Source organism: Perissodus microlepis, chromosome 1 (assembly GCF_051167445.1).
Source record: "Perissodus microlepis isolate ML-2025 ecotype Zambia chromosome 1, ASM5116744v1, whole genome shotgun sequence".
Taxonomy (NCBI): domain Eukaryota; kingdom Metazoa; phylum Chordata; class Actinopteri; order Cichliformes; family Cichlidae; genus Perissodus; species Perissodus microlepis.
In genome coordinates this window covers 6368901-6387511 of record NC_140461.1, presented here as the reverse complement: position 1 = coordinate 6387511, position 18611 = coordinate 6368901, and the positions used below count along the sequence as shown (strand labels likewise).

At 39.5% G+C, this 18611-nt stretch overlaps 1 protein-coding gene across 4 annotated transcripts in view; it reads right to left on the bottom strand.

Annotated features, from left to right (window-relative positions):
- Window positions 1-8462: 8462 nt before the first annotated feature.
- Window positions 8463-18611, bottom strand: part of LOC146393218 (multiple C2 and transmembrane domain-containing protein 2-like) — a 52356-nt gene continuing 42207 nt past the window's right edge. For 2 of the 4 annotated variants that reach the window (XM_084927993.1, XM_084928001.1), the window contains exons 20-22: window positions 17845-17954; window positions 17480-17589; window positions 8463-16974 (exon numbers count right to left, since the gene is read on the bottom strand). In XM_084927993.1, the coding sequence (XP_084784119.1) occupies window positions 16823-16974; window positions 17480-17589; window positions 17845-17954 (372 nt within the window). In that variant the 3' untranslated portion in view covers window positions 8463-16822. The remainder of the gene's footprint in view (window positions 16975-17479; window positions 17590-17844; window positions 17955-18611) is intronic. The other 2 variants (XM_084928010.1, XM_084928017.1) reach the window with 2 other exon arrangements.

Sequence of the window (18611 nt, the reverse complement as noted above, 5' to 3'; positions counted from 1 at the left end):
ATGAGCTCTCATGCACATGACTGCTCTCTCAGCTTGTTGGTGGAGACTGTTGGCTATATGCACAAGGTAGATATGCAATGTTAAATTTATATCTGGACATGAGATGCAGTCTGCTGGTTTTTGTATATTTTTCTAAAGCGTCTTTAATACAAGGTGTCATGTGAATTTAAGTTTCTGGCAGATTTGCACTTTTGGACTTTGTGAGTGCATAATTTTGGACCAGATCCAACAGGAACCTGTACAAATTCAATAAAAGGAGAAAATAAAGTACAAGCAATCTGGGGAGGGCCTGAACACATCTAAAGACACAAAGACTGGAAGCATTGTGATGCACATCAGTTAAGATTTTAGTTAATTGTTCTTTCCCACCATGGCATCTTGAACAGCACTGAAGTAACCGGACCTAAAATAATTAGTTTAAAATTAGTATATTAAATTTATAAAATTTGCATTAAAAAAAGAAAAAAGAAAAATGTAATAATTTTTTAAAATAACCTTCTGAACTAACACAAGGCAATATGAAAGAAGTATGCTCTGGTCTATCCTGATCAACTCGAGTATTGGACATACTGGCAAAATGACCCCAGACCTGCTGCAATTAACGGAGATGCTACTCTACATGGGGCAATTAGTTTTCCCAAGGGGCCACATGAAAAACTAGGACTGTTGTAGAGGGCCACATTAATACATTTATAGAGATAAAATTAAGTGAGTTTAGCTAATTGGTAATGCCCCTCACAACAATCCCAGGTTCACATGTGCCTAACTGAGCTGGATGAAATGGATTTTACATGATTGACCAGCTTTGTTTCATCAAGTTACTGAGTTATTGTTTATTAGGCATTTGTCAATTTTCACAATTCACTTTATTCAAATCTGAAAACAAAGCCTGATATAGATGGATGAGCACAGCACACGACCCACAGAGGTCCTGGTTTAAATTGATTGTGCTGTGTGCTGTGGGTCTTCCCCTGGTCTCTCTGAGCTTTCCTGTATTCTCAACTGTCCTGTTATGACAAAAGCTAAAAAGGCCCCAAAATATTTTGAAAAATCTGACAATATTATCTTCTAACTGAATGTTTTTAATAATGTCCCAGCTGACCGTCCAATTAGATGAACCACAAATATGAATTTTCTTGAATATAGTTATGCTACAAAGTATCTCTCTTGTTACAAATTTACCAAGCATGATTCCAGAGGCCAAAGCAGTGTGTGGACCTTAGATAACTGTGGTTATCTACATGGTGCACTGCCTCCAAAAACAGCCAAGACAGGAAGAAAAAAAACACTGAGGAATGTTTCTGAGCTCCACATGCTGCCACAAACTAGCTGAACAAAAGATGGACTTTGTTGCGGCACTAATTGCCCCCCATACACCCACAACATCAGCACTAAATCACTCAGCACTGTCTCCACCATCAGCTCAAATTACCATCCACCTCTAATTGATATGAACAATAACAGAAGAAAGCTTGTTAATGGTGAACATAATTGTCCTAGACAAAAGGCCAAACACCACAAATCACACTTTACAGCAGGAGCGAGCAGAAGGCGACGTCTGGGCTGCAGCCAGTGAGCTGGGAGAGATATTTCACTATAGATATCCATCTACCACCTGAATCACATTTCATTACTGGGTCACCCACTGAGCAGAACCCTGGACGCCAGAAGCTCCACTTAAACCTAATACACAACATGGCATTGTAAGTAGATTTAACATTTATGAGTGGAAATGACATAGGTAACAACTTGACTGTTCATGTGCATATTGAAAGGGCAACAGTGTGTGTATAACTAAGCGTATAAGTATGCTCTCTAAAATGTATTTACAGAATATATTTAATTCATAGATAAGTAAGAAATCCATGTTCATTATTTTTAAGGATCGCCTAAGGTGCGCGTACTTTTGCTTTTATTACATTTGGCACAACAGTAAATAAGTGCAGTCTGATGGAGATGTTAAATGAGGTAGACAAGGCTTAAATCCTTCACTGTGCTGATAACTGGCACACTACCCTTTCTCTTTCTAACACACTGCTGAGAGGAGGCGGGTTAACCATCAGCTATGATGTGTAACTGAAGATCCAACCCCCCGGCTTTACTCCTCACACCCTCCCAACCCCCCCGTCACCACTACACCCACCTCCCCCACATCCCAGCCCTCCTCTCCCCTCCCCTCCTAGCTTCCCCTGCTGCTGTTGTTAGGGTGGTCTCTGCTTCTACTGTCACCAAGCTGCTGGTCTTTCAGCTGTCCCGATCTCTTCCCTCCCGGCTTTTTTTTTTTTGCCGCTCTCTTGCGCGTCACAAGATTACTGAAGCAGTGCTGACATCTCTATCAACCTGACCTAATACTCTGCCCTTTTCCCTCTCCTCCTCCTCCTCCTCCTCCAGCACTCCAGAATCCATCACACACTGGCTTGAGCCAAACATAAAAAAAGGAACAATGAACAGAAAATTAAAAAAGAAAATATATTGCAGAAAACCAGACATTGTATAAACATTTTACTTCCTCCGGCCTTTAAAAGTAATTTAGATAAAACTGCTCTATCACATCTCTGAAAGGCATTTCCAGGAGGTAGGTAGTGGTTTGACTGGCTAAGGTATTATCTACTGTGTAGCCATGATTTTTTAAATTAAATACGTTCATTCTCACTAATCCTTTTTTTTCTTTTCTTTTTTTTGTTTCGGCTGTATAGCAAAGCAGAATGCCAGTTTTTAAAAGGAAGAATTCACTAGAAATTCATATTACAAGATCTTTTTGAAGTTTTGTACAGTTGCATGCAACAAAAACAAATATTTCTTGCTCATAATAGTTTGAATTTATCAGCCCAGCATGGCTTTGTCTTCAAGTAGTATCTGTATTTTGTGAATTTCTACTTTTTACTCTAATTCACGGAGAAATGCTGTAGTTTTTGTTCCACTACATTGATTTGAGAACTATGCTATGACACAAATGTATCAGAATTAATCAATAGTATGTACTGGGTGCTTCTGATTTGGAGATTCTAAGATTGCCAAGTGATACTTGATCTTTCTGTGATTACTGGAGTAAAATATTGTATTACTTCTCACTTCTGCAGAGAGGCATTTTCCCCTTGTTTAACACAGGAATCATTAATCCAACAACATGCAGTGCAGGTCGAACTAAAGATGTGCTACAGTTCTATAGCTTGAAATTATACTCTACTTCCATAACCTGTGTAAAAAACGTGAAAGAAATGAAGGAGAGATACAGTATAAAGAAAGAGAATGTTCCTGTTTTTTTAATGCCAAGGATAAAAACGCTGATATATCCTGGGCATTGCTTGTAACCACAGACATTACCGAGGGTAATGAGTAAAGCACTCTGCTTATACATACTGACATCGACTGGAGAAGTTTAAATGTGCCCGGGGTTGTTTTGGCTACAAATTTGCCCTTCAGATTTAATATAAGTCCCTTTCACCTCACCGCCGCTGAGTGTTAATGATAAGTAGTCTGAAAATCAAACCAAGGACAACTATGTCCACACCTTTGTTAGGATTAGGCAGGACCACTGTGAAAGTTTACTGCCTGTAAAACAAAATCAATATGAAATGTGGACAAGTGTATGAATTGTATTATGTGCAAGTACGTTTAGTTGAAATAAAGGTACTCATGTCTCTATTACGCCACTACATCAGCTAACAGAGCGAGGACAGTCATTATAGTGTATCTACAACGTATTCAACTAGTGCCAAAAACAACATCACAAGATCAGTGTAGATACAGGGTGTTATGCATAGTCTTTCATGGCTGAAGTCTAGTATTGTCCTGCATCTTCTCTCTTAGCATGTCTGACACAATTATCACCTGTCTGTATCTCTCTGCTATGGATAAAAAAGGAGTGCCTGTAATTTCAATGTTCTGCTGAATGAAGAGATTCCAATTCTGTTCTCTTTTCATAAGTTATATTGAATTTAATCCACTGAATGCCGTCTTTGCTTGCTGACTTCATTCATCCAATCACCCCCCCAGTGTTAGCTTTTGAGATTTGTGAGGGGAATGATTTTCATCTGCAAACAAACTGCAGTTCTCGATAGAATTCCTCTGTCGGTCAAAATTGAGTGTTGTTATTAAGCAACTTAAAATGACACAGTCTGCAGAGGGGCCTGCCAGTGGAAAGATGCTGTCCATTAGCTGTCAACAATGACCACTGGGTCTACCCTCCCATGGGACTGGCAAGCAAGGCATCGTCTCATCCTGAGTCTGGCTGAGAGATCACACAGGCTCCATTGTCTCAAGCAGCCTGGGGTCTTATTGTAGCAGCGCCTCTGGGAAAGGACGAGCCTTCACGTACGTGGTCTGTTAAAGAATGGGCTTTCTCCAGGCTAAGGCCATGAAAACTGTAAGGGATGAATTTAGGGGAACACAGAGAGGCTACGGAGTAGATTTGGAATAGGGGCACCCCTCCTTAGAGGAGTTTGGAGTCCCCTTCCAGACCTCCCTCTCCCTCTCCCGGTGCTGACCTCTCTTCTCCACCTCTGTTTAATAATGCCTAGGCCTTGGTCATTATTTTGGGCAGATGGAGACGGGGGCAGGCAGTGAAAGGAGTTGGTGTCACTCCTGAGGAGAGGATGGTAGGGATGACAGAGAAGAAAAAGCGAATCAGAGAAAAGATCAAAAGCAGAAGCTCGCCTTTCACTCGCCTGAAAGCGCTAAAGAGGATAAGGAACGATCAGGCCTGGGGTCTCCTGTCCTCTCTGGCAATTAGACTCAGCTGATGGAGAGAAAGGCGTGAATGGCAGGGTTCAAGGCCCTCTCTAGGACTCACACAACGGGAAGGAGTTTTTTCCCCAACGCCTCCTTTATCTTCCTCTCCTTTCAGAGTGTCAGAAATGCAGCTGAAATATCTCTCCAAAAAGACAGCACAATCCCCAATGCCAAACCTTAATCACGGTGGCTGATGAGATTGAGGGGGGGAGCATTTGAGAGAAAACACACATTCTTTTCACAATTCATCTTTACACTTTATATGAGACCAGGATTCATGGGCAGTATAGTAGGTTTTTATGTGATAATTAAATAGAACAAATTAGGGTACACATTTTTATGACAAGAAGAGGACATATTAAATACCAATAAATCACTAGATCTGATTATGTTTAAAAAGTTTCTTAAGGGCTGGAGATGTGGACAAAAAACTGAACCAAAAATCCATTTATTCCACATTCATTTTCAAACAAAAAATGGATTACTTAAAAAATAGAAAACCTAAATGTTTAAACCATGATGCAACCATAAAAGAAAGTGAACTCAGTGAGAAAGCTTAACAAATTAATATTCATGCATCAGTAAATAAATGTTACTTGAGGGGCAGGAATGAAGGGTTTGTACAATGACTTGGTCTGTTTCATACAATTTAGTATTCATTTTTTGACTAGAGAGCTGTCTTGGGCACGGGCATGGCAACATTTCCCACAGGAACCTATTACCATCTTCTACATATGCAAGAGTTTCAATAAGCCGTCTATCATCCTCACAGAGGGACACGCAGCTTTTCCTACAACTTTAACAGCTTGTCATAAAAGGCGCACAGGGGATTTCAATTGCTCAGGTCATCAGAGAGTGAAGAAACAGTATTTGGGTCACATGTATTGTATCTGAGCATATACTTTTTGGTAACGGTTCTGAAAAATCCATTTGTAAAACAAGGAAAAATGAAATGGCTAAGGTTAGTGTAGTTAAACAGCATGAAACAAAAAGAAAACATTTGGGGGATTAGATGCTTTTAAAAAGTAGCTTTTTCTTGGGCTCATTCTTTCAGAAGGGTATTTTGGCCTTGCAGTCCAGACCCCAAATCTCTGTAGATACACCTGCAGCGGAGAATAGAAAGGCTCTGGACAGAACTGAGTCAGACATCAATTTTCAGTATGGCCTGCAGACAGAAGATGACTCCCCCTGCCAGTCTGCTGCTCCTACTTGGCCTCTCATAGGCAAATCCTCCATGGGAGGAAAGCTGAGAAGAGTCCCACACACCATTAGCATCACCGGCAGCATTTCTGTACACCAACAACAGCTCCTGTGAGAATCTGCTTGAAAGAGACCAGCTGCAGTGACTTGGAGGTCATAGAACTGCCTGTGCAGGAAAGCATTCCACAGCTGAACCTGGATTTGATAGGTCTCTGTCAGAACAGAACAGAGTCAGATGTTTCTTATGCTCTGGGCAGTGAGGGAGGCAGACGGGTGCTCCCTCTCAAAGCAGTCAGGGCTGTAGTTCCACTTGCAATCATCCAACACTTTCAGCAAAGGCAGACAGGGAGTGACCCTGTCTACTGCCAGGATCAACTGGACGCACACTGACCCACAGATGGCCTACAACTTCAAACAGGCTAATAACAACCTGAGCACTCCTACGATTAATCCTCCATCATGCATTATGGAAAAGTAGCCTCATTCTTCCAGTACAGAAAGGACTCTATCAATCCCACACCTGACCCCAGTGGCCAGAACAGCCAGATCCAAGACCTAATATCATAATTCTCAACATGCTTTGCACCTGCTTCAAACAATACTTATCATGAGCACTATCAATACTTAACTTTCTGATTCACCAGCCAAAGGAACATATTCATCTGTCAAGTATGATTTCAATAGCCTGTTCTGATGTGGCTGTTGTTTGGTAATGGCATGCAGCAGTTGCTATGGATCCTGTTTGCTTCTTTGCCTAGTTTTCCTTTGCATTTATGCCAGAGGGACATCAAAACAACTTGTGTCTCTTTCCAATATCACCAGATACAAATTATCCAACAACCTACCTGTGTGATGACCTGCTGGAAGCTGCATAATCTCTGCCTGTTGTGGCACAGATTAGGCTTCTAGTCCTTGGTTACACCTGATGCCTATTGTCCCGGGCCTGTGGGAAGGTGATGATCTAAGCAGTGTGCCAGGAAGTGTAAGTTCTGCAAAAGAGTATTGTTAGGCTAAAACACACACCCTGGCCATCTTTCCCTTTAATATAGAGAGTTTGAGCCATTGTTGCATTTTTTTAAACTGACTGTCTGTTATTTGACTGACTGTGTCAGAAAATACACTCTCCTAGCAGTGCCACATTTTCCTCCTCTCATTTTAGACTGAGCAAAGACTAGGAATAACAGTGACTCATTATTCCATCCTGAGGGTCAAAGTGCCATTACATGGGATATAAGCAAGTGTTAGTATGCTAATGTTAGCACGTATATATTGTAGGTGGTAAATTAGGGTTAGGGTTCATGTTTTTGTCAATTTTTATTTATTAATTCCTTTAAAACAATTTAATATTTTGTTTTGATGAAAATAAAACTTCTAAACTCACAAGATTTACATTTATAAGATAAATCTGATGATTACAGATTACAGAATTCTTATAGTTAATAAATTGTGTAAATGCCTTAGACTGGCTTCATTGAGCACTGACCTATAGCTCACACTCGGTTAGCTTGAAGCTCAGTTTGAGGCAGTGGAAGGTATGATTATTAGCCTCAAAATTTGGGGTTGGGGAGGAGATATTGCTCCAAGAGATGGAGGTAACTTGTGGCTTTATTCACAGGTTGGGTGAGGGTGGAGTGGGAGACTGACAACATTTACTGGTGGTGACAAAACAATAAGACTGAGAATACAAGAGGTAGACATTAGCTTTCTCTCAAGGCTGCCTCCGTCCGTCCTTAGATGGGGTGCGGAGCTCAGTCATTCAGGACATATTCAGAATAGAGCCACTTCTCCTTCATATTTAAAGGAGCAAGTTGAGGTGTTTTGTGCATCATCTGGAATGCTTCCCGGACATCTCAAAGGAGACATGTAATAGGCATGTCCAAAAACAAAACCTTGGGACAAAACTGCGACACATCGATGGACAGAAACAATATCTCTTGACTGTTTTGTTAATGACTAAGAAGTGGTGGGGGAGAGATAGGGGAGATCTTGGCAACTCTGCTTAGTCCACAACCCCCCACAACCTGGACAAGCAAGAGAAAATGGATTGATTGATGTTAAATTGCAACCTTTAACATATAAGAGCTGATTACTTTGAAATTAGGGTTTCATTGTTTAAACCCTTTGAACGGTGTACCAGTGCAGTCGGGTGGAGCAGTGGGCATTTTCAAACTTGGTTGTTTCTTTTTAATTTTAGGCTTCTTAAATAATTATGTCGGTCAACATTGTTGGCCTCAGCTGTTGTTCACCTCACCAACTATGCTGCATGTGGGGGAAATAATTATTTGATCCACTGCTGAATTTATAAGTTTGCTCACTTACAAAGAAATAAACATTCTCTATTTTTTATGGCTAGTTTAATTTTAATGGTGAGAGACAATTCAATTCAACTGTATTTATACAACACCAAATCACAACATCAATCGACAATCAAGGCGACAGAAGAGAGAATATCAAACAAATTTTTTTTTTTAAAAAGTTATAAATTGATTTGATTTGAAATGTTTACAGAAACTCCTTTTTTGGCTACTGCTTGGCAACTTGAAGCATCAACTCTTTGGATTTCCTATAGTCTGGAGACTGGGGTATACATGTGACTTCTTGAGCATGGGGGACCTCACGGTTTTGCAAGACTTCAGTTCATTACAGCAGTGTGTTACAAGTGGTGTTCTTTGTGACTGTGGTCCCAACAGCCCAAAACTCCACAGATCATCCTGCGTAGTTTTGGGCCGATCCACCACCTTTCTCATAATCTTGCCTCACTCTAGGATATCTGTGCCCTAGATGGCTTCTACAACAATAAGGATAAGAAAAATGAATGTGACTGAGCAGAAATTAGGATTTGATTACGAAGACTGATCCTCATCCCAGACTTTGCAAAACTGTTGTAAAAGGAAAGAAATGAGTTGTAATAGCTTACTAAATGTAATTTCTAAACAATTGCAATGCCTCAAAAGAAAGGATAAATTGCTGAAATGGACAAACTGTTAAACGTAATGGCTAAATAAGTGAAATGCCATGCTTCAGCCACAATCAAATGGAACATTGACAGTACTTTTATAGTCACTTGCTGCCGAGCCATAGATCTTAGGTTGGCCACTTTAAAGATAATACTAGAAAACATTTTATATGAACTGATTCAAATGGTTGCAAGAGGTTTTCCAACTTTGAAACATAACTAAAGATCTTAATAACAGGCTGCACAAACAACCAATGGGGTCCTTGTTTGGGGAGGTCAGAAACTGGTACTTAAGTGCTGCATCACATGACCAAATGAGTGTTTATCCACATCTAAAAATTGCCTTTAATAAATAAACAATATAGCACAATGTAGTTTGAGTGCTGACTACTAAAAATGCCAGTGTCTAGCTATTTCAAGAAATTATTTAGTGGTTTCAAATTTAACATCCTCAGAAGGAACAAATGCATTTTGTGCCAGGAAAGTCCACAAATACTAAGACATTTTTTGGTTTTTATTTGAGATTTGTTTATGACACAAAATATTTTCCCCAACCTTTAATCTTTAAGATAAAACAACAGAAATCTTAACGTCTTACTGAGAGTTTAGCATTTCTGAAAGTTTATTTTTATGGCTAAAAAAAAATTCAAATACAAATGTGTTTTGATGTAATTACTTTAAATAATTGCACAATGGAATAGGTGCATCACACACATCCCGAACATCAATGGATCCTCCCAGTTGAAAAGGAGCAAAAGCTATAGACAAAAATAAACACTTCAGATTTAAATATGGCAACAAAGACAAAAACGCCTCTAAGTGCTTCAATTGAATTCAAATGTTTTGGAGGCCACAACAAGGTCTACTGTCTTGCACAGAACTTTTCTCTGTGGGTCAATACGTACTGTGTATCTTACCTGACAGTGCTGATTTTAACAGAATTTTAGGGGGGAAATCTGTAGTATATTTAGTGAGTATCTGATGCAAAACAACAACAAACACAGACAAAAGGCCAACATAACATCACTGTGTCGTTCTCACAAAAACTATTTTGCATCTCCTCTGTCAATCAGAGCTCTGAGCTGTTCATTGCCCCAGGCTCATTTGGATCAAGGTCTTTGATGTTGGCCTGCTCCGGGACATCACAGTCGAGCCACAGCCTGTGGGCAGCAGCACAGCTAGTGCACACTGCGCCTGTGATTTACCTGGACCCAGACTCCCTGTGGGATTGTAGAAACTACAGGGGGGTGGTAGAAGAAGTGTGGTGTGTCCACATGGTCAAACTCATGCTCATTAATACATACAACTAATGAATGTTGATTGACAAAGGAAAAGAATTGTGAGAAGTAAAAAAAAAAAAAAAACTTGCCAAGGTGTTTCTATAAAATGACATTTATATTGAAATGCTTCCTAGTGCTGTAGTACTGACAACACATGTCTTTTTGTGCATTTCTTTGGATGTTCAAAGAGGTTCAGGCTTAACTAACACTTGTCGTAAAGAATAGCCTTAAAAAGGCTGAAACCTACTGGTTATTATAATAAAGCTGTCCCCTATTCTGCAAGTGCTGCTGTAGCTTCAACCTCTTGTTCTTCTCCATGCACCTTGGAAGTGGGTGAAGTTGTTCTAGAAACCCCCATTCTGTTTCTTTAGATGGCCTCATTGTCTGAGTTGCAAAGCAGTTCTTTGGACGTGTACTGAGTACTGATTTAAAAAAATCTGTTGAATTAAAAACAAATTGCAGACAAATCACTTTAAATGCAAAACCAATGCACATATGTCTTACTATTTGACTGATATAGCATACAGCAGGAAAAAAAAATGACTTTTTTTTATTTTGGCTGTTTGCTTGTAGTCTTACCCTTTGGTAATTATTTCTTGTTGTGTTCAGCCACTCACAGATATTTCCGACTTGCTAGATGCTTCATCTCTCCGTGACATTTCAGATTTGTTGCCAGTGTGCCTGACATTCAGAATTTTTGATTCAGACCTTGTGGGCAGAATATGCTTTAAAATGTTAGATTCCTTCTAACGGAGTCTACAGTAATTCACCTTAAAGCTCCTTTAAGTCTTCCAGTATTGGGTTTGCTTCAACAGTGCTACAGATAGCTGTATCTAAACTGCTATCTGAACTAGATTTTCCAAAAATCTGTACAGTTCAAACACTAGAACAAAACCCATTTTTGTGGTGCCATTCATAATCATATTTAACTGTTTAATGCAAGTATTCAGTCACCCAAATATATGGCAGCAATGCAGTGTAGACATTGTCAAGATAATCTGCTGAAGTTCAAGTGTTGCTGACGATGCCCACTCCTTTATGACCACAGTATACCCATTTACTGAAGACAGCTTCCAGCAGGATAACTCGTTACAAATAGGATATAACGTCACAAAGCTAAGATCTTCACAAACTGGTTTCTTGAACATGCCAATAAATTCATTGCACCCAAATGTCCTCCACAGTCATCAGATCTCAGTCCAATGGAGCAACTTTGGGGTGCGGTGGAGAGTAAGCTTCACATCATGGACATACAGCTGACAAATCTGCAACTGTGTGATGCTCTCATACCAAAATCTCAGGAATGTTTCCAGCACCTTGTTGAATCTGTGCCACGAAGAATTAAGGCAGTTCTGAAGGTAAAATTGGTTCCAGCACAGTATTGGTAAGTTGTAGCTAATAAAGTGTCCCATGAGTGTAGATCCTCCTGAGAACTAGCCTATTCATTTCTGTCCTCTGTAATAGACATTGGTTTTTGGTCAATATCTTTTAACTTATTTGAGCTACTAAATAGAGGACATCCTAGGCTTTCCACTGATATCTTATGTGTTCGGGTGGCCTCTTTTAGCTCCAAAGAGGAAGTAAATCACAAAAAAGTTCAAGGGGAAGATTCTTTTTTCCTTGGTTCTCAGGAGAATATGAAAACTTCAATTTTACTTGGAGTAACACTGTAAAGCATTGTGTAGCCTTCCATTCATGTCTTCTATGACACGACTTTTGTCTATTACAGTTAAAATAATTGAGCTTAAACTTGGAAATTAATAGATTTTTACGATACTGGCTGTAGCTCAGGTGGCAGAGCAGGTCAGCCACTAATCAGAAGGTCGGTGGTTTGATCCCAGGCTGCCTCCTGGCTGCATGCCAAATATCCTTGGGCAAGATACTAACCCCATGTTTGCCTACTGGTGGTGGTCAGAGGGCCCGGTGGCACCTGTGTCCGGCAGCCTCGCCTCTGTCAGTGCGCCCCAGGGCAGCTGTGGCTACAATGTAGCTTGCTATCGCCAGTGTGTGAATGTGTGTGTGAATGGGTGAATGACTGAATGTAGTGTAAAGCGCTTTGGGGTCCTATGGACTAGAAAAGCGCTATACAAATGCAGGCCATTTACCATATATTGAAAAAAATAAAACACTGAAATGATACGAAATGTACCCCTAATTACATTACAAATTTTACAAGAGATGCTTCAAAAGGCACCATCTCAACAAACACAAACAACAGAAAAGCTCTATAACTAACTCGAGGTTTGGAAGACTTGCTTTAGAAGTCAGCCTCAAGTTGCAACTCATGGTAGTGCCAGAAGGATTTTTTTAGCCTCACAAAGACCAGTTTGTTTGACAAATGTGATCATAGTGTACTTTGCCAGGGTCTGGTTAAGTATCCCATTACCTGGCCCTCTCAAGGAGGTGGGATGAGGCATGATTCAGTTGAACTTGGGCACATTAGGCATGTAGTGTGATAAATATATCAGGTATGTTAGAAGGCAGAGTGCCACTACTTCCAAAAATTGCCTCAATTAATGGAATCAAAGCACTTTAGTGATGCAATATAGCAGACCTACATCAGGCGTATTCTGGAGCAACGGCTGAGTGTGAATGAATGCGTTTGTGGGTCAGTTGGCGAGGTTCCCCAGACAGAGCTCTTTGGTGTACAAGTCCCTGGTCTTTTTGTGCTTGCTTTTTATAAGACTTTTTAAATTTTTGACCAAATGTCATATTCATATTTGATGAAAGCGGTAAAGAGACATTTCTAGAGCATAGGTGCAAACTAGAGCCATATTAATAATAATAGTCAAATAAATGGGAAATATACCAGGCTTTTAAAAAAGAAACATTTTTACATTAACAAAGTGTCTAAAAATCCCTTGAAACTACAAAATCCCAAGATGGTGCTTTGTTTTCTTTGACAATGTGACACACTGTCTGGAGACTGTTATCTAACTGAAATTGATAACTTTCAACGTGCTGATCTGATTCCCAGCCAGCCTACTTTATCAAAACATATTAGCTGATTAACAGTTGCTGGCAAGAGGTCAACAGCAATGATGGTAATGATAATTATTCTCATCATCAGAACAATTTTGTGATAATTATACATCTCTTGTGATGAGAGGTAATATTTGGAAACAGGAAGACACAGCTGAAAAAATGAACAGATGTGATCACACTATTTTACAAGTAGCTGACTACATGCATTGATCTGAGCTGTGTTTTTATTGGAACCAATAAGATCTCTGTGCAGAGGTAAACACGTTCAACATACTTAAAAAAAAACAAAAAACAAACATAGTCATACATATTACTAAAGTTTTGACAGGCAGCCAGAGGTTAAAATAAAATGTCATATGACTTGACATAGAAATTGAGACACAAGCCAAGCAGTTGAGCTTGCTGTGAGTGAAGGTGCAAACAGCTTCCTGCTAAGCAAAAAGTCTTGTGCAGTGATGGGAATCATTTAAGTGCTGTTGCCCATTAGATCATTTTCCCACCTACACACACACACACACACACACACACGCACACACGCATACACGCACACAGAGTTCATACTGGATTTAGTTATTAATGACTTAATAAAAACCGTTAAGGATAATATTGCGCATCCACAGCTTCACGTGCAGCGCGGCTCTCTGTACACATCCAAACACAGGCACAGCTGAATGTTCTCTGGTCCGATATTGAGTTATGACAAGCCTTTCGAGACCTACTGGCCACAGTATATGTGGTTCATCATAATGCAGGTGCCACATCACATTAGTCTCCACATGTGAACCATGATTTTACTTGGTAATTCTGAAGCCATTTGCTGCCTATACATATTCATGCTGAGCCTATAAGTGTCAAATTGAAATGTCCTTCCAGTGTCCTTGACAGCAGGTTATTAATATTGAATACCCAAATCAACATTATAACTAGATGAAGAGATATACAGGTCATCACCTGCCACAGTCTCCACACCTTCTGTCCTCAGACAGTTGGACAAATCATCAAATTATTGCATATATTGTGTAGCACCGTCCAGGTTATTATATGCATATTGCACTGAGCAGCTATTTGTCAACAGGAAGTGTTTTTAATGAAACAATACAATGTTAACAAGACTCAGTTATACTCAAATGCGATATCTTAAGCTTCTAATGAGGTCAATCCTCAAATAGATTTGTAAAAAAATGTATACAAAAATATTGTTCTTGTATTACTTGAGACCAGGTTTCCTCTAATTTTCCTCATTTCTCATTTAAGAGGCAGCTAACTGAGAGCCCACGCGCTCTGACTTAAAAGCCATAAAACCCAGGGTATTACTCGGAACAGCAACATCTTAACTATTCCAATTCTCCAATCCTTAAATTAGTGAGGCTGTTGTTGCTTGTGGCTGGTTTTAAAATCCACCTCCTGAGCCGTGTGCAGCCCGGTACCAGAGGATTGTCTGGCTGCTGTGCTTGATAGGATGCTGGCTGCAGGCATCTCGTCACAGCAGCTGAGAGGAGGTCAGGCAGGTCCTCCTGCTTGTGGCGACGCCCAAGGGCCATCAACGCAGCGGGGAGCCCGGGCGCCGGTGAGGTCTCGCACGGCTTTGCCTTGCTTCATGAAAGCCTAATGAAGAGAGGGGGCTCTGAAACGGTGCTGTTAGACGCCCACAATCCTGCAGCAAGGGAGCAGGGAGAGGATAGATGATGCTTGCAGATGAATTCAAAGAGATGCAGCACAGAGCTGAGAGAGTAGAGGCAGATAACATACCGCCAAGTGTTTGTGTGCAGATTTATTGCCGTTAGAAATGAAGGACACAAAGTCTTCTTCAGTGATTGCCAATAATAAATAAAGTGTGTACAGAAGTGGCCCCACCCCACTAACAAGCAAAGAGTAAAAACAACAGAGTACAGTCCTCTGTATAGAATGCATGAAAGCAATCTAAAAACTTAATGTAGGCACATATCCTTGCATGTAAAAATAAGCCCATATATCATGCAAAAATAAAATTAGTCACCATTTTATGAGCATATCACTTTATCTATGCTTAAAGATAAAGGAATATGATGCATAATTTGTGGCCAACTTTACATTATTCCTTTATATAAACATATAAAAAGGTGCAAGTTAAAATAATTGTGCCTGTAAATCATCACTAACATTTAAAACCAGAGACCTTGCACTTCCAGAAAAATATACCTTTTTTAAGTAACGTGTTTAATTCGAAATTTACTGTAAAGATTATTCTTAAATTGCATAAAAGATTTTAAGTATGTTACGTAAATTAAAATATGTACAGGACAAACATGTATAATCATCATATTACAAACCAATATTACAGTTGAGTTCCAGATGGCACAGCCCGAGGCAAAGAATATAAATTAAAGCAGCTTCTAATTATCAATCTTTAAGAGTAAACTGTACATAGAATGCACAGACATTAGTAAATATTTAAAGTAATCTGTGAAAAGTCCTCAGTAAGGACATCTTTGGCTGAAAGCTGTTTAGGTGCTGGTTGAATGAGGCAGTGAATGAGGATTCGTGCCGGCTGAACAACCTGAAACCAACTCCAAGTGAGAGACCGCAGCGCTCAGGCAGTTCCTCCATCCTCCTGAAAGTGTTTTTAGGTGGGAATCCCACACACAGCAGCATCGGGTCCAGTATTCATACAGTCTTCCATCCACAGTGCATTCTACAAGACTTTCTTCTTCCTGCTCCCTCTCAGCTCACTGTACTGAACCTGGAAATCATCACATTTTATAAATTTAAAATATCAAACAAAAGTACCTTAGACAACAACAGACATCACTCAACAGAAGCGAGGAGTTTAAATTCTTCCCATTTATGAAGTGAAAAGCAGCCAGTTCTTAAGGTTCATTACAGGGTGCGTACTTTGATATTCTGATAATGGAACGGTATATTATTTTGTACACAGTGGTCAAAAAAAGAAAAAAAGATTAGTTTAAAAGTTTAGGATACTTTCATCATTAAGTAAAATTAAAATGTGTTTTCTTCACTTGTTGTAATATTTTTTTGCAAATGAGAAGAAGAAAGTTCTGTCACTACCAGCACTGAGAGGGAGACCCATAGTCATCGTTCATACACAATAACAACAAAACAGAGATACTGGAAAGTCACCATTACGCAACCCAGTGGCCCAAGGGCATTGTAGAAGGAGAAGAGACAAACGGGGTCAAACAGCTTAGAGAGACAGAGACTGTGAGGAGCAGAGACGACGGCGGGTAAAAAGAGAGAAGACAGAAAGGAGAGTGGGAAGAAAGAGAGGAGAGGTCAGCACGGAGATCATGTGCAAGAGGAGGAATGAAAAAGAAACTTTTGAATAGTACTCACTTAAAAAACAATGTTTATATAGCTTATAGGTGCAAGGTAACCATTTTGAATCTTACTGAATGTAAGATTCTGTAGGACCCCATAACACTCACGACAGCTTTTGAAGCTGAAGTGTTGGTAAGTACGAACAGGAGACACCAGCAGCAGCAGCAGCAGCGTCTCCCGTCTCAGCCTGGGAACAGCCTGCGTTACAAAGCTGCTAAGCAGCAGACCTCCACCAGGGATGTATCGGGACCAAAACACAACCAAAATTATACAGGGCTACATAATTATACAGATGGAGCTAATTATACAGACAAGAGTAAAGAATGCCTGGGAGTTGTTGTAGTAAGATGCAAAGCTAGCTGGCTCTGGGATTTTGGGCTTCCTGGCCGGCTGATCCAGCGGAGCTTACCTTCTGCACATCTGAAGGCACCCTCGACAGGAAATCAAGCACTTCATTGTTGTCAATGCTGTACGGGTTCCGTAATTTCTTGGTGAATTTATTGATACCTAAAACAAAAGTTCACACCAACATATCATTAACACTAGTCTCCTGTGGCTGTGCTCTTTGTTTCCATACAAACAAATACTTGCAGGGGAGACTCATGCTGTCCAAGAAATATTGCTTTGAGTATCCCCAGTATGTGCCTTTTTTGTTGTGTTATTGTCACTTTTTATAGCTGGAAGACTTACACCACTTTACACTCCAGTCATTCAGCCAATAAATTTATCCAGTAAAAGTCTTAACAATAGGATATACATCATAGTCAACATCACTGACATAATAAGCTGCAAATGTTAAAAAGACACAGCCGGAAACATATGGAGCAAATACTCCTTTGGCCTTACAGAGCTGCTGGATAATAGAAAGATTCAAACAAAAGAGATGAAAATAAAAGTAGAGGAGGGGCTTTTTTCTACGACAAACACTTACAATAGTGGAAAAAGATTTTTGTCATCAACACAAAACAATGAACACAAAAGAAATGAAATAATTACCACATCTACAACTCACCCCATATTAAAACTATGTAGCGTATAGGGATGAAGTATGTGATAATTGCTGCAGTGATGAACACCAACAAAGCCAAGGCTGACAGGAACGGCATGGTCCAGTTGAACATGCTGACAAATAAGAAAACATCAGTCAGAGTCAAGGAAGGATTTTCTTTCTGCATTAATTCAGTGAAAATAAACATAAAGTACAGTACTTCTTAGAGCAATATTAAAACATAGAACAACAAAAATAAATGATGCATAATTATTAACACATTTCAGGAAAATGACAAAATTAAAGTCAGTCATAAACATGTCTGATTCCTGAATTGGAAAAATCAAATGGATACAGTTCTGAAATTACAATACATTGTTATCTCTTACTTTTTAATCCTCTCCCCTAAACAAGCGATCCCGTCGAGAAGGTTTTGAACGGTGAGGATGATGTCTTGGACCATGTGGATTTTCTCGATGAGCCCTTTCCTCTCGGACTCCTAAAGCAGCAAGAAAAAAAAAAAAAGACAAAGAAAAATCTGCTTTGGAAAACACTCAAAGCCAACACAGTGGTCATGAAAAAAACTGCAAAAAAACCCAAAAACAACAACAACAAAAAAAAAATAATTAAGAAATACAAAGCATCTTCAGTTTTTGCCTAATGTGGCTAATTTTATTTGGAGCAAAAATATTTTTAGCAAAAAGAATAAAGCTCTCTCAAAGATGTGAATTTAAAAAAGGTAATGAACAGTAATAGTGTAAACTGTGTTGTTTTAAGTACTAATTAAAAATGAAGGACCGTGTCTTCATGGTTCTAATTAAAGGTTTTGCACCGGTTGACAATATTCCTGCAGTAATAGCTTGTGACAGACTGACAGACGTGCAGCTCATTAAATTACTCTTAATTCTTGCAATCAGCACCAAACAAGCTTTGGTTTTTGCTAAGAGAGTTACTTAGTAAATGTTATGGTGCAATATCCACCACTTTTTGCTCTCCCTTCTAAATATAATAATAATAAATTAAAAATAAGGGCTGAATAAAATAATCTCTTGTATATAGAGTTTGTACTGGACTTCAGTATTATTTATTACACATTTGAAATAAAGTATGGACACTTGAAAGTAGATTAAACAACAAAACTTCTGTGGGAATTTGC